The sequence below is a fragment of the Mytilus californianus genome, unplaced genomic scaffold (genome assembly GCF_021869535.1).
Source record: "Mytilus californianus isolate M0D057914Y unplaced genomic scaffold, xbMytCali1.0.p SCAF_5, whole genome shotgun sequence".
Taxonomy (NCBI): Eukaryota; Metazoa; Mollusca; class Bivalvia; order Mytilida; family Mytilidae; genus Mytilus; species Mytilus californianus.
In genome coordinates, this window is record NW_026262701.1 from 78662818 (window position 1) to 78679471 (window position 16654).

The 16654-nt window shown below is 31.1% G+C and overlaps 1 protein-coding gene across 9 annotated transcripts in view; it reads left to right on the plus strand.

The window, feature by feature from the left end:
- Positions 1–16654, plus strand: part of LOC127701499 (b(0,+)-type amino acid transporter 1-like) — a 79372-nt gene that overhangs the window by 50191 nt on the left and 12527 nt on the right. For 8 of the 9 annotated variants that reach the window (XR_007982067.1, XR_007982068.1, XM_052205385.1 and 5 more), the window contains 10 exons: positions 230–331; positions 6433–6693; positions 7981–8106; positions 9461–9560; positions 10370–10414; positions 11352–11475; positions 12874–12977; positions 13468–13564; positions 14931–15080; positions 15686–15854. Coding sequence is in view for 7 of the 9 variants with exons in the window: in XM_052205385.1 (XP_052061345.1) it covers positions 230–331; positions 6433–6693; positions 7981–8106; positions 9461–9560; positions 10370–10414; positions 11352–11475; positions 12874–12977; positions 13468–13564; positions 14931–15080; positions 15686–15854 (1278 nt within the window). In the remaining 2 variants the exon portion in view is untranslated. Of the gene's footprint in view, positions 1–229; positions 332–1886; positions 1907–6432; positions 6694–7980; positions 8107–9460; positions 9561–10369; positions 10415–11351; positions 11476–12873; positions 12978–13467; positions 13565–14930; positions 15081–15685; positions 15855–16654 lie in introns of those variants that run through there. The other variant, XM_052205391.1, reaches the window with a different exon arrangement.

Here is a 16654-nt window from a genome sequence, read left to right on the forward strand (position 1 = left end):
CAAATTTGCCCCAACTGTTCAGGGTTCGACCTCTGCGGTCGTATCCGGCTGCGCTCAGTGAAGCATTTTTATTGTCTTTGTCTTTCTTTGTTTTGTTTTTTTGCTTAAATTCTTGCTTTGTTGGTGCCCCCATATGTAGTTAATACAATTTAAAAAAAATGTCCTGAAAAAAAAATGATGTTTCAGTCTAGCTTAGAAGAAAGTTAATTGTGTTAATTTCTGTTTGCAGGTTCAGGAATATTTATTTCACCCAAAGGTGTATTAATGAGCACAGGATCGGTGGGTTTGAGTTTTGTGGTGTGGCTAGGATGTGGTGTCCTAGCTCTTATGGGTAGGTATATAACTTGTTGGCTTCTCTTTTCCCTCACTTACCAAACAAAACAGAATTCTTTTATGCTTATTGATTACTGCTTTGTAGGAAAAAAGTGAACAAAATTCTACCATTTATACAGATTTGAGGTACTTTTGAAAGAATTCTGGTGAGATTGGTCAAGAGCTTCTATGGAAGGTCTAGGTTTGGGGGCTGCATTTCTGTAACAGGAGTTTTGTATATAATGGAAACAAATTATTTAGCCTGCAGGCTTTACAAAACAATTTTCTATCATATTAATCAGGGGAAAAAAGCACAAAACAAAAACAAATAAACAGGCATGTATGCTTATGGAATTGATAACAAGTACATTTAGTGTAATGCTTCGCTGAGACCCTCACATAGAATTGAATGGAAAGAATTGAAATTACAGCGTTTCACTGCAAAACTTATGTTTTAAGATATTCAAATGTAGTTTTCAAGACACAAATAGGAAGTCTTGAGATTGCATGGTGGTCCAAGAGCTTTTTGATACATGCTTTGGTCATGGTAATGTAAGGTATCTAGTGAATCAGAAAAAGAGCTATGGTGATTCAGACTAAATATTTTGTTAAGAGTTAAAATGCATTTGTTTATTCTGATATTGTTATACTGTTAAAAGAATTAATAGTGTGTGAGTTTGAAATATTTAACTACACCAATGCTTGGTTTGTATCATTCAATTACAAAAATAAAATTGTTTGCACATAACTTCAAAGAATCGTCAATCATTTTTACCATTTTCATTTGCATTAAGACGAATTGGAAAAAACCATTTTGTTTATATCCAAATTGAATCATGAAAATACATATTAGTATATATTGTTTATTTGGCAAGTGATTCAGTAAGAAAAAAGAACACAACACAAAAAACGTTGAATGGATTGGAACTGAATTTTAAAAAAAAATCTTTATAGAAAATTTGATTAATACTTGAGTTAACCTTCACTGATATTCATAATTTACTTTATGAATCAATAGAGACTTCAAAAATATTTTTATAATTCATATTTGGATGGATATCTATGGCTAGAAATTTTTCAGTGTCATACAGGCTTTTAGCTTCTTCTTGCTTTAAAAATTTTAAGTGAAAGATTTTAACATACATCAAATATATTAAAAAAATATCCTTTAAAAAAAATGGTTTTTACAACATTATTCATTGATTATGAGTTCTTCATGCTTATTCTATACATCTATTTGAAAAAGTGTTCTCAAATTAGTACATGTATTTTTAATGTTTTTTGCAGCTGTTGTATATGTTTTAGATCGATTATGAATTTATTACATTCTTGGTATTTTATTTATGAAAATATTAAGTTCATATATGGTGGAATGTCTGTTGATCAGCATATTGATATATTATCCCTTTAATTCTGATCTACATATTATTTAAGTACATTTCCCTTTAAATATCTAACAGACAGTTTAATAATGATAAAAGGGGGAATTTGGATGTTAAATTCTGTTTTCTTGATGTTATTTTTATACTGGATTATTATCAAATTAATAAATCCATGGCTTTCAAATGTTGCAGTTTGAGGGTTCTTAATGAAGGTAAATCCAGGAAAGTGCTTCAGACACACAAAATTTATTCAGCATTATTTTCATTAATTAATTTCCAAATGGTAACAAAACTTTCAGCAGGCTGTATCCCCCTTCCAAATATTTGTTCACAAGGCAATATATATGTGAAAAATATAACAAAAGTTTGTTTAAGATACTTTATTCTGAACTTTCAATGTAAAACAATTCAGGTGTTTACCAGTTTTCTTGATTGTGGATAATTCTGTTCAGAACTATTTACGAAAATATCAGATGTTTTAAGCAAAGTTGTGTACTGACAGGTAACATGTGTGTAAATGTAAGGTTAATTCCTGGAAAAAACACCTGTTTCACTGTAACATACTTTCAGTTTTTGTAGATAGGTCTTGGAGGAGGGGTTTCTGCTGCAATGGGATTATTTCATGATCTTATCAGGGTTGTCTCCCTTGTTCATGAGTAATATAAGCTCAACTATCGCCTGTAACCAATTCTTTTAAGTGCCACTAAATTTTTCATTCTTGTTGACTTCAGTTCTTAATTATTTCAAAGGTAAAAGCATCAAAATGTGTTTCTCTACTCTGTATACTATCATGCTGCTTTCGTATTTAGCAATATTTTTTATTGGGAAATAGTTCATATAGGAATAAGTTTGTAGTGTCCTAAGAGGGAAAAGAAGTGTTAAAATGATTAGACCAGGTTTGATTATTTTGTTGGTTTTATTTATTGTTTTCTTTTGTATGTAGATTCAATTGCATATATACATCTAAGAATTTTATTGTTGTTTTTGATGTTATGAGGTTAAACATTTGTATATTGAGGCATGTAACTGTTTCAATTCATATCTGTATTTTTGTAACACGTGGCACTTGGATTAATTACTTAACTTCCGACAAGTTCATTCAAGACAATTTTTTAATGCAAAAGATAGATAAAAGAAAATTTGTGATTATAAAGAAATTTATTTTGGAAGGAGTTTTGTCATAAACATTATTTGAACTATTTTAAGATCAGTGAATTTATGATTAGTTTGAGATTGATAATATTTTTCAGTATTTGAAATTGATATGGTATGGGTATTATTGATTTTTCATCTGTCAAACATCAAGACTTCCATTTTTATGAGTGGGGATGTTTGGGATTTCGTGAAAGCAATACATCTATAAATATTTATTTCATATCATTCAGTGTTCAGGATTTTGGTTCTTGAAAATAAAGATAAAATCATTTTACTCCTTTATTGAAATATTGTGTTGTTCTATTGATTGTTTGTTAAGGGGAGACAACATAAGTCTCCCCGCCTAAAATTTGTTGTTGATTATATTTTCTTGCACACAGGTGGCTGATGATTGGCTGTCTCCAGGAAATCACCTGATTTTCCAGATGTAAGTAGGACAGCTGGAGCCAGTTGCAGACGACAACTCAAAGAGCTGTCACAAGTTTATTTTATTATTTGTGCAGAAACTGATTCAGGGGTGGTAGAATAGAACAAAATGTATGCACATGGTGGCTTACTGTAGGATACAGTTTGTACTCATTCGTAGTAGAACTTACATATAATATTGAGTATCCTGCTGTATAATATCTAAAATTGTAACAGCTTGCATGAACTCTTGGGGGCACTTAAAACCTGAATCAGTTAGGTCAATAATTATCTCAGCAGTTCCCTTTCTTTCAGGAAAAGGGGACTGTTCCAAAACCATCTCATTGGAGAGACAAACATGGCATAGCCATCTAATTCTCTTAAGAAAATAAAAGTCACCATTTTGGCCACGGTGACAGTTTTACTCAAAATTACTTCCCCTTGGTCCTTCTTTATGGAATTTATCCCTTAATAGAGTTGTCTCCCCTTTCTTACATATAATGCAACAACAATAGCAAGATTAGTAACTTTGCATGCAGATTTGTCTTTCTGGGTGCCGAACAACAGATTGTTTTTCCTTACCCAGTGTTTTATTTAGAGGGTGAACTTGCACATATAGGATTTAGTTCTTAGCCATACAACTTTTAGCAGATTGATCATCAGTTTTAATACCCCATGTGTATCTCTTATCTCTTGGGTTAATACAGTACTTGTATGTCGGCAGATTGACTATTTGAAACTAACTTGTATCTCTTTGTTAGTCAAATGTATCAGTGTACATATGATTAAAATTGAAAATGATCTGATAATGTGCAGAAAGAATTTTAATCTTTATTGATTTAGATACATAAAAAATATGATATTTTGGCAATAAAACCAGAAAGAAAATTGTTAGACATATAATGGTTTCATTGGCTATGATAAGAGATAAAATAGTCATTGAAATCCTAGGTGAAATGGGCTTTTAACTTAAACGCAAGAATGATAGAAAATATGTCAAATGTTTTAAAAAAGGAAGGCAAAGAGAAGTGAAAAATACAAAATTTAACTTTTTATATTTGATTTGTTGAATTGATTCAGTTGAAAGTAAAATGTTTTGTTTTATGTTAAAATCCAGTTTCCTTATATGTTGTTTTAACCTTGACTGAGAATATTTTGCAGTTTTCCTGTGCACAAGTGCTTAAATTACTTTGAGAAGAACTTATTTTCTTTTTAAACCCCACACTTAATTACATGTTTTATTATTTATCTTTGCCTATGTCAGCAGTGTTGCTATATAACTGATCTTGCTATTATTGTTCAGTGATGAAGGACAGATTTTGTTATTTTCTTACATTTTACCGGGATAAAGAGGGCATTACTTATAATTTGTTTTGCCTTTTTTATTTCCCACTTTTTTTAGTTGCAGAAAAATTGGTAAATTTCATAATTTTTGAAGTAGGGATATGAAAAATTTAAGAAAACTATGAATTTGGCAGATTATCATATCTTAAAGTTTAATAAATGACAATTTTTGTCCTTCAAATGTATTAGGTAGTTGAAGAAACAGAGTGCCATCTTGCCCTCCTGATATCTCTTGGAGAGACACGTGGCGCTGCTGTGTTGTTAGGTGATGTTGCCAGTTCGCCCTCCAAACAGATCTTGGAGAGACAATTCTGGCATATGGTCTTGATCCCCAGCCCAATATTTGGCTGTTAGGATATGGGTCGGCATTTAGCCCTCCTGGAATTATTGGAGAGACAAAAATGCCACCTAAAACAGAGCCCAATGGTCCCATCTTTATATTGATTTGATACTTTTAAACATGCCAGTTTGCCCTCCTTGGCGATCTTTGAGGAACAGTCCACATGTTGGAGAAGAGTCAAGGCAGTGGAAGCAGATGTTATATTATAGAAAATCATCGTTTAATGATAAATGAATTCTTATTCCAGGTTAGGGCTAATCCAAACTACCTAATACGGAGAGACATACATGGCATATAATGATAGGGACCTTAAAACTATGTAAATTATAACAGATTGTTGATCATTCCACCCTGCCCTCCATTTTTGTGGAGAGACATTGTTGGGATGTCAAACAGCCAGTTCACACTTATATAATTTTTGTTTAATATTTCTTAAAGATTTAAGATTGATGGAAATAATTATATAACTTGTACACAAACTTCAATACTTCATTTTATTTTCAGTTAAAAGCTCATACTCTTAACAAATTTAATGATTTCCTAGTTTTGCTTTTTTTAAACTTTTTTTTTACTCCAGTACACATCATATTTTATGTAATACTTTACCATGAACATATACATGTAGTTTAAATTGCAGTTTCTATTAAAGAAAATTTCCTTTCAAAAACAATTGAAATAAACTGCTCATCAAAATGAGGTTTAAATTGAATTCATATCTAAATATGAATAATTTTGAAAGAAAAAAAATGAGTTGTAGAAAATTGATAATGTACAAGTATCATTTCAAAACTTATGATTTAAGAAAAATTCATTAAACTAAATGTGTATACAAATACACCTCATGTGTGATTTACTGGCTGCCATATCTGTTTTAAACGTAGTGACATATTGTCCTCCTGGAGGTAGCCGTCTACTGCCTTCTTATTTGGGGAGAGACATACATGTCACTGCACCTTTGATACAAATTTTGTCAATTTCACTTTTGAGTGCCATATTGCCCTCCGCACATGGAAAATAATGGAGCAGCCCACTTTTTCTGATCTGTTCATTGCACTATGTAACATATTCATATTTAAAAACTGTGTTAACAATAATCCCTGGCCAAAATATCTAAAATGTTGGTATGACACTAATAGCTGGATGTCTACTTTCACTTTTAATTTTTGAAGCTATATACTTACTTTCACATTGGAATATTTGATTATCACAAGCACTTATTTCTGGTCAAGCCTGCACCTAACAAAAATGCTTTAAGTTAAATATTAAAATGCACTATTTCAAAGAAGCTCTGAATTAATGTCACATTTTAAAGATGGTGGTTTTGAAAAACTTTATTGCAAAATCTCATAAATTCTTATGAAAAATTGATGATGTTAATGAAAAAATTCACTTCAAATTCAAAATTGGTGAATGCTGCAAACCAAATTCTATAAATCACTGACAAGTATGTATATGTTTAAATCAAAATTATCAAAAAACCTTTTTCTATTTTAGGTGCTCTATCATATGCTGAACTTGGTACAATGATCACTAAATCTGGTGCTGAATATGCATACCTCAAAGATGCATTTGGGCCACTCCACAAGAACCTTGGACCAGTACCAGCCTTTTTATTTGCCTGGACCTCAGTCTTAATATTGAAACCAGCTTTATTTGGGGTGGTTGCTATGAGTTTTGGACTGTATGCTGTAGAGCCATTTTTCCCCTGTGGACCATCAAGCACAGCAGTTAAATTAGTAGCTATTGTATGCTTGTGTAAGTTCAAAGATTGGGTAGAGTTGGTCTGAATTTCAGCCTCCTTGAAAGCTGGTTGCAGCAGAAATTAGAGTTATTGAGATTAATTATATAAGGTATGGACAAGCCTGACAATCTATGGGAGACTCCAGAGTTTAAAAAATCTAACAAGAAAAAATAAAGACGAAAGGAGGAGGTATAAAAGATCCATTGTATGGCCCCTAAAACTGCAATAAATAGTTAAATTTTTCACTTGTCAAAATAATGTTGATTTTATTGATTAAGGTAGATGGGGGATCTAAATTAAAAACGATAAAATTTTTTAATGCTTTTCCAAAGTGTATTTTATATCGTGCCTTTTTCAAAAATATAATAAGAGGATGGGTCACTGAGCCTTTTTTCAAGATACAGGTTGTGTAAAATTGTCATATTTTGTATAGATTATAAATGGAAAACCAATTTTGTGTGAATAGAAAGAAAACTAATTGATAGAATTTTAAATGAATTTTGAGAAGATAGACCTTATAATGTGCTTTCAGAAAATTAAAATTAAAATTAGGGTCACAGGACTTCTTGCCACAAAACAAAATAGGAAAATGTACAAAACATTCCTTTATAAAAGTTAGGTTATCTGAGTTTTCTCCCCTTATATTTGGCTAAGCCGAAAAAAAATTGAATCATGCAAAAAATATTCTATATTATGTACTGATACCTGACTCACTAAGGTTATTTGACAAATTTATAATACCTTTTTAGTTGCTAATTCAAAGTGCCAAAAAAGATGCCTTATCATACCTTCTCCTTTCCTTAGAGACAAATTGTAGGTTCTTCAATATATTTTTATCAACTTGTAAAATACCTTGGATGTTTTCTAGGTTAAGATCACCTACTGTAGTAAAATTTTAAGGAACTAGTTTTCAAAGAAATAGAGAACTGTATATCAAAATTTGTAATGATGAATATTATGAATAGATCAAAAATGACTGAAAAACACAAAGTCCATTCTCAATTTCATGATATGTCAGAAGTCAAAAGCTAAAAACTTTAATGAAAGGAGACTTGCCGGGGTATATTTCAACGAGACACTAGAAGCTCCTACACTTTTCTGTAACTTCAAACCGTGCACTATATTTGGTAAATACTGTATCTGATAACAGAGCAGTGCTTGGAAAACAAATATGCTGACTTTAATAGATAAAACTCTTAATGAGATACTATAAAAATACAAAAATTTTCATTTGAGGTGAAATTTATACTGTTGTGTTAAATATTTTAACAGTAATTTCAATTTCTTTTATCTATTTTCAGTAACCATATCCTTTATCAACTGTTATAGTGTAAAACTAGCGACCAAAGTACAGAATTTCTTCACCATTACCAAACTGATAGCTATAGTGGTTATAGTAGTGGGAGGTGCTGTTATGATTGCCAGAGGTAAGAACTATAGTGGTTATAGTAGTGGGAGGTGCTGTTATGATTGCCAGAGGTAAGTATAGTGGTTATAGTAGTGGGAGGTGCTGTTATGATTGCCAGAGGTAAGAACTATAGTGGTTATAGTAGTGGGAGGTGCTGTTATGATTGCCAGAGGTAAGAACTATAGTGGTTATAGTAGTGGGAGGTGCTGTTATGATTGCCAGAGGTAAGAACTATAGTGGTTATAGTAGTGGGAGGTGCTGTTATGATTGCCAGAGGTAAGTATAGTGGTTATAGTAGTGGGAGGTGCTGTTATGATTGCCAGAGGTAAGAACTATAGTGGTTATAGTAGTGGGAGGTGCTGTTATGATTGCCAGAGGTAAGTATAGTGGTTATAGTAGTGGGAGGTGCTGTTATGATTGCCAGAGTTAAGAATAGTGGTTATAGTAGTGGGAGGTGCTGTTATGATTGCCAGAGGTAAGAATAACAGTGTCGTTTTGAACTTTTGATATTCTGCAAACAAAGTATGGCAGAATAAATAATTCATACTTTTATAAGATGTAACACAGGATATTTGTATAACACAAAAAAATGCTGTTTTCTTTGAAAAAAAGAAATTTAACTAGTCTGCTGTCCTGCAATAACTGGCATTGCAAGAAATGTCACTTGTGGTTAAAATGGATAATTAACAAATTTTAGATCAAAAATTGACAATACAAGTAGTCTGGCAGCCCTAGAATGAAAATAACTCTGATGGTGGTGCTGTTTGGTATGAGATATTGTTAGACCTCCTTGGTGGTCTCGTGGTAGTGTGTTTGCCTTGAGTGCAAAAGTTTGAGAGTTCAAACCCCGGCTGCCTCAAACCAAAGATTTAAATTTGGTATTTGCTGCTTCTCTGCTAACACACGGCATAAAGGAGTAAGAGCAAAGACTGGTCGGCACAGTGTCAGAATAATGAGTCTGCATAGGGAGACATGTCTTCCTGCAGAATGTTACCTTATGAACCAGCACATTATATATCCAACTCATTGTGTCAGTCTGAACAAAGCAGGGTTAATATTCATATTATATTAACATGTTCTAGTCCTGAATATGCATTTAATTTGCCGCTGGATTTTAAACAGCCTTCCATCATCATCATCATATGAGATATTAGAAGATTATTAAGCAGTCATATGAAATTTCATGCATGTTTTTGGTCTGCAAGTGTGTCTTTCAACTCAAAGTGCATTTCTTAAATTGTATGGTTTGCAATGCTATATATATTTTTATTTAATGTATGATCATGTATGTTAAGTAACAGTTATAGTAAGATTTTTGACAATGTATTGAAATGTAATAGTCATCTGAAGCTAATAAGCTGTTTAATTTTTAGGTGAAACAGAGTATTTACAGTCAGGGTTTGAAGGATCGCAAACTTCACCATCTATTATAGCTCTAGCATTTTACGATGGACTCTGGGCATATGATGGATGGTATGTTTAATTTTTAAACATTGACAACCAGGAAAGTGCAACAAACTTGAGTTGATAACTGTTCTGGAACTAATTAAAACACAGAAAAAAAAACTGAATGAGTTGGTGCTTAATCAAATTTTAGAAAAATGGTATTTTAATCTTTTTGAAACCAATATCGAGTTTCACTTTTTAGCTTATTCAGCTACAGCAATAAGCATGGCCACCTTGGCTAAAAATAGAACATAACAGTAAAAGGCAGGAAATTTGTTTAATATCTCGAAAAATCAGAAATAGATAAAGAAAATATGATTCAGGCAAAATGTTCAGAATGTCCAGATCTACATTTTACTTGCAGTATTTTATTGACCTCAAATGAATTTTGACTTTTTTTATCAATTTTATAATTGTACCTACATGTATGAACTTGAAAACTGAAAGATTTTGTAAATCAATTATTAATTGAATACAAATTGCAGAAATTTCTGCAGTTTCATGAAGTCTTGTTACCCAGGTTATTTTATTTTCTGTGTATATGGCTTTATATATTGGAATCATCCTAGGCTTCTGCAGACTTAATGTGAAAGCTGTATTGCATTAGAAAGGGTTTTAATTATATTTCAATACACAACATATTTCTTTGAAGTATATTTGAAGTTTTGATTTAATATTACAAACCAATATAGGTTATTTGAATAAATTATATTTAATTTTAATAAATTATTTGTTATTTGAATAAATTATATTTAATTTTGATAAATTATTTGTTATTTGAATAAATTATATGTTATTTGAATATGCTTAAGTGTTTATATTGCTTTTTTTCTAAGGAATAATTTGAATTACGTCACAGAAGAGTTAAAGGATCCTTACAAGTAAGTTATGTGTAAGAACTTTATCACAGTTCAATGTATTTTGATTTGAATTTTCAGCTCATAAATTGAAGTCTTTTGAATGTCATTAAAGGGATGAAAATAGGGCAAGTCAGTGGTCCTGACTTATCTGTTACTGACTCTTTAGCAAATGTACCTCAAAAGTCCATCAACCCTTTACATTTCAGTTGAATATTGGATTTCTTTTATATCCCAAAAGAAGGTGAAATGAATAGAAAACATCTTATGCTTGAAATTTTTCTGCAATTTCCTGTAAACAGAAAAAAAAATTTCATAGATAAAATACCCTGTTTGTAAAATTTATGTAAAATAATAGTTAATTGCCACATATTCCATTGGACCTGTAACAATTTTTAATAAGAAACACAGCATTTTACTCCCAAAACCAATTTTCTTGCAGCTTTTAAATTCAATTAGGGGCTTATAGGTAAAACAAGTTTTATGTGTCAATAATTCAGGTCTATGTGTCAAATTCACCTGATTTCCACTTCAGCAATCTGGTTTTCATGGACACATTCCCCATTTATGATTTTAAAATTTATTTCAGATATTTTTTTGGGAAATGGAACTACTCAAAATTGATTTGTCAGTGAATCCTTTTATATTAAATTTGATACAATTTGTATATAATTAAGCAGAAATACGTACGATCAGAGCCTTATGTTGGCGGATTTACCGGACTGCATCGTATTGATTGGATTAGAAATAAAATGAGTCTGTATCTTAAAATAAAGATTGGACTGTTCTTTTGTTGTATGCTTAAATGAGCAATTTCGCTTTGCTTACTTACTTATTTAAAGTTTACCTTCTAATGACGTCCCTGGTAGGTTGTTGTTGCTTTTAAGATGATTACACCACATTTTACTCTTATGTTATATACACTATGACTTTTATATACTACATTGATATATTTTTATAGAAATCTACCTCGAGCCATAATGATTGGTATACCTCTAGTCACTGTATGTTATATACTCACCAATGTATCATATCTAACAGTATTGTCACCAGCAGAATTATTATCTGCAAGTGCAGTTGCTACGGTAAGCAGATAAAAATCTATAAGTTATCACTCTACTTACATATTTTTTCTTCAACAATTCAACAGAATTTTGAGCCAAAAAATGCTAAATTTTAAATTATTTGCACATATATGCACATGGTAAGGAAAATATATAACAGTATACCTTATCCTCATTTGGGAATCTGCCACACATAACCATGTGATTTTGTAACACTTGAACTATTGACTTCACAAAAATCAATTTTGCCTTTGTGGTGCCATTCAGTTTCTCTTTTGAAGTCACGTTTTTACGGGAACATCAATGATGTCCAGTAATGGCGCACAAATAGCAGTATGGTGCCTAAAACTCTGCATGAATTGTGGAAAAGAAAATTAAGATCCACATTACTGATTTTTACATTGTCATTCCAAAAATAGCTCATCTTTACATGGCAAAAGATAATATGACAATATAAAAGTTGTAACTAAAAAGGAACAAGCTTTATCTAAAGGACTAATACACTTAATATAAAAAACAAATTTACCTGAAGGTGAAATAAAGGGATGATTATGCTGTTGTGAAAACTTTTAACTTTCCAATAATCTAATTTTAAAGCATTTTCTATTATTTGGGCCCCGCCTAGTGGCGGGTCGCCCTATAGTGATCAGTCTGTCCGTCCGTAACAAATTGCGTCCTCTCTATATCTAGAGAACCGTTATAATTTCATACTTTATACTTGACATGTATATTAACCAACAGCAGAGGGTGTGTCATAATGTTTGTACAACTTCCTAGGTCAAAGTTCAAGGTCAGCGGGGCCCACAGAGATGGCTCCCATCTCAATGATGTCTAGTTTGGTTTATTTTTAAATATGTACATGTATGATTTATTAGATATGTAAATAGTAAAATAACAAAAATACTGAACTCCAAGAAAAATTCAAAACGGAAAGTCCTTTATCAAATGGCAAAATCAAAAGCTCAAACACATCATAAGAATGGAAAACAACTGTCATATTCCTGACTTGGTACAGGCATTTCCTTATGTAGAAAATAATGGATTAAACCTGGTTTCATAGCTAGCTAAACCTCTTACTTGTATGACAGTTGCATAGATTTCCATTATGTTGACAACAAGGTGTGAGCAAAACAAACAGACATAATAAGTAAAAGTGTCAAAAATGTCTAAAAGTAAGTTAAACATATTACACAAATTTACTGTAACTTGGTTTTAGAAAATCAGAATTTTTTTAAGGCACCTGTTTCATTAAACTTTATATTTTAATGTCATTGTCTGAAGAAAAAGAAAAGAAAAAGTGTCCCACAGCTCATTATTTTTTCGTGTTGTTGTATTTTACTTTGTACAGAAGCTTACATCAAAAATGTCCCATAATGGATATTTGTATTTTCTCAATGAATTTATGTTTTTAATTTTCAGACATGGGGACACAGAGTTCTTGGTGTTATGGCATTTATTATTCCCTTATCTGTTGTATTTTCTACATTTGGTGCTGCTAATGGGTCGTGCTTTACAGGAGGAAGGTAACTGCAAAGTTTCTGTGCAAACTTTTTATAAAGTTTGGGATTCAAAAAGAAAATAAATAGTTCATTGATTGTAAAAATAAAAAAATAATGCAGCTTGGCCAAAAAGATTTTTTTAATCTTTTCTTGTACCTCTGACAACATCCATCTTTATCATGATGATGTTGCATTCATTATAGTGTTACTAGTTATCTCCCTTGAAACGATATTAACTCCCCTTAAGTTATTGATTAAGGTTTTGAGTAAATTCATGTCAGCCTTTTTTTTTCTTCTTTATTTTAACATTTTTCCCAAAAAATCTTCAACACATTTATACCTTTTTTCTTAATAATAATAGTTTTATTACGTCATTAATTTTAATTAGATAGGGAGGGGGGTACAAAAAACTTAAATAAAGATATGATTTTTGAATATTTTTTTATTTACAATTAAAGTAAATTTTATATTACAGTTTTAAATTTATTGTTGAGTCTTACCCTTTTAATTACAGAGTTATGTTTGTTGCTGCTAGAGAAGGTCATCTACCAGAAGTTTTATCATTTGTACATACACGACAATTCACTCCTCTTCCATCCTTAGTAGTATCAGTAAGTATTACATGTGTATACTCAGAAAACTTTGTTGTGTTTTATTTATGGTCAATAATCATTTTTTTCATATCATTAAAGAACATTTTGTCCTGATTTTATTTGACAGTACTAAACTTAACGCATCATAATAACTTAGGTTGTCTAAATACTTTAGTAGAGATTTTGTGTTTTTATCTATTTTTTTTTTTATTTAAGGTCAAGTTACAGTAAATGGGCTATGTCACGGATTTTGGTAAAATTTTGCATACAACTTTGGCTTGTTGAACTTTTAGTGATAATCGAAAATAATGCATTTATCCCTTTTATTGTCGAGCCTGCTACATTTATGTTGCGAAAGCGAGACTTAGTGATCCTAGATTCTGTTGGCCGCGGCGTCAACATTTAGGTTCAGTCTGAGGTTAAAGTTTTTTAGACATCAATAACTTTGTCAAACCTTCATGGAATTTGATGAAATTTTGACAGAAGTTTGTTTATGACCAAAATACAGTATACAGAGCAAAATTTTGAAAATATTTATTTTCATTTTTCCGTATTTTACTGATAAATGGACTTAGTTTGATTTACAGTTAACAAGTAGATACAGTCTAGGGTTAAAGTTTGTTACACATCAATTACTTTGTCAAATATTTATAGAATTTTATGAAACTTTAGCAGAACTTTTTTTATGATTAAGAGATAATGTCTGAAGCAAACTTTTGAAAAATATTTTCATTTTCAGTATTTTTCTGATAGATGGACTTAGTTTTTTACAGTTAACATTTATAGACAGTCTGGGATTTTTTTTTTTTTTTACATGGTAAACCTTCATGGATTGTTAATGAAACTTGGACATCTTCAAGACCAAGAAATAGCATTTAAAGAAAAAATTTTAATTTTTTTTTCAAATCTGTATTTTACTGATAAATGAACTCACTTTTTAAGTCAACACTACACTTTTACACTGACAGCAGCAATCGTAGGCGAGACACAGGGTTTTGGTGGAACCCCTTACAATTTTTTTTTCTGAAATAATACTGAATTTCAAATTAGGAGAACCTTTGTGTAGAAAGCCCATAAAATTGGTGAAAAACGTTCATCATTTTCATAATTGTAAGCATTCTATTATTCTAACGTTAGAAAGCAATATAACTTCAGAACAATGTAATTGACTGGTAAAAAGTCAAATGTACTCAACACATCAGAATTTTGATAAAATTTGAATATTTTGAATTTAGATTTATAATTATGGATGTTGTAACTTATAAAGACTTTTAGGTTCAGGAAACTGTTGAAGACAAATTTGACATGAAGATGGGAAGATCATTTTGCCTAATCTGTTAATGTAGATATAATATTATTTATTGGTTTTACTTTACAATTTCAGACATTACTAGCCTGTATATTAGTATTGATGGGGGACATATTTGCATTGATTGACTTCTTCAGTTTTGCTGCCTGGATGTTTTATGGTCTAACAATGGCAGCACTTATTGTCATGAGATACACACAGAAGGATGCTTACAGACCATATAAAGTAAGCTTACAGTGATGTATGAAATGTATTTAGTTTTATATATAGGCATAAAGATCATTGTTGAAGGCTGTACAGTGACCTATAGTTACAAACTTCTACATCATTTGGTCACTGGTGGGGAGTTGTCTCATTGATAGTCGAACCCACATCTTCTTATTTTTTTATATTTATGTAGTATAAACCAAAGGATGTCATAGTAGTTTCCACTCCTATAATCATCTGTTTTCTCCCAGCATGTAAGACCGACATATATTTTCCCCTGTTGCAAGTGAAAAATACTCTAAATGACTTTCATTAAAACAAAATTTTGAGATATTGGACTACTGCATAGATTAGAATTTAAGAACCACAAATGAAAAACAACAATTAGGTGTAAGAGTTCTGATTTTTCTGCTCGGAGTCAGAATTATGCTTTTGAGCAGTGTGATATGTCTCCCTAAGGGCTGATACTATGTGAGGTAGTCTGACTCCCCGTTGTGGTGTAGTACAAGGCACTTTAGCAGGATATATTCATATTTCATTATCATGTTATTGTCCGTAGTATGTTTGTAATATTTGCCGCTGGATGTTAAGCAGGCACTAATCAATCAGTCTTTCTTTTGCAGGTACCCATTATAATACCAATTATAGTATTACTGTGCTCCTTTTACCTGGTGTTAGCACCAATTCTACAGAACCCTAGGATAGAATTTCTCTATGCATCTATATTTATGTTTAGTGGACTAATATTTTATGTGCCATTTGTTGTATACAAAAAAGAATTATCATTTATGCGTAAGTATAATATAAGATTGTATCATATATTCATAAATTTTTTGCAATGTTTATATTTTGCAAAAATCACTACAGTATAGCGTTCCGAAAAATTAAAACCAGCGTTTTATTTGAATAGCATTATTTGTGTGTAGCATTTCCTGATATAGCAATAATTTATTTCACATTTTTATGCGCCTGTCTTTAAAGACGGAACGTATTATGGTATACCGTTTTCCATCCGTCGTCAACACTTCAGACAATAACTCTTAAAACACTGTCACCAATTTTCATGAAACTTTGGTAGATTGTTAATATCTATTGACGTAAGCACTCTTTTGATTTTTATAAATTTAAGATTTTAGGTTTCCTAGTTATTGGATTTAATTCATGAAAAAAATTGTGATTTTCCAGTTTTCTGACTATAACTCAAAAATACTTTGAGCAATTTTCATGAAACTTTGGTGAATTGTTTATATATACTAACATAAGTTCCATTGTGATTTTAAAAATATTCTGATTCTACGTTTTGGAGTATAGGGACTTTATTCATAAAAAAAAAGGGGGATTTTCCAGTTTTTGGACTATATCTCAAAAAAGCTTTGAGCAGTTTTCATGAAACTTTGGTGGCTTGTTTATATCTATTGAAATAAGCCCCCTTTTGTTATGGCCTTTAAAAAACCTTCTCTAATCTGCCTAACGGTGTATAAAGTTAGGAACGTAATCAATTATTTAATCAGATTTGACATTTAAACAGCTTATAAGTAATGGTTTCTCTGAAGATTATGAATGCATGGGAGCAAGGGATATAATCAATTCCA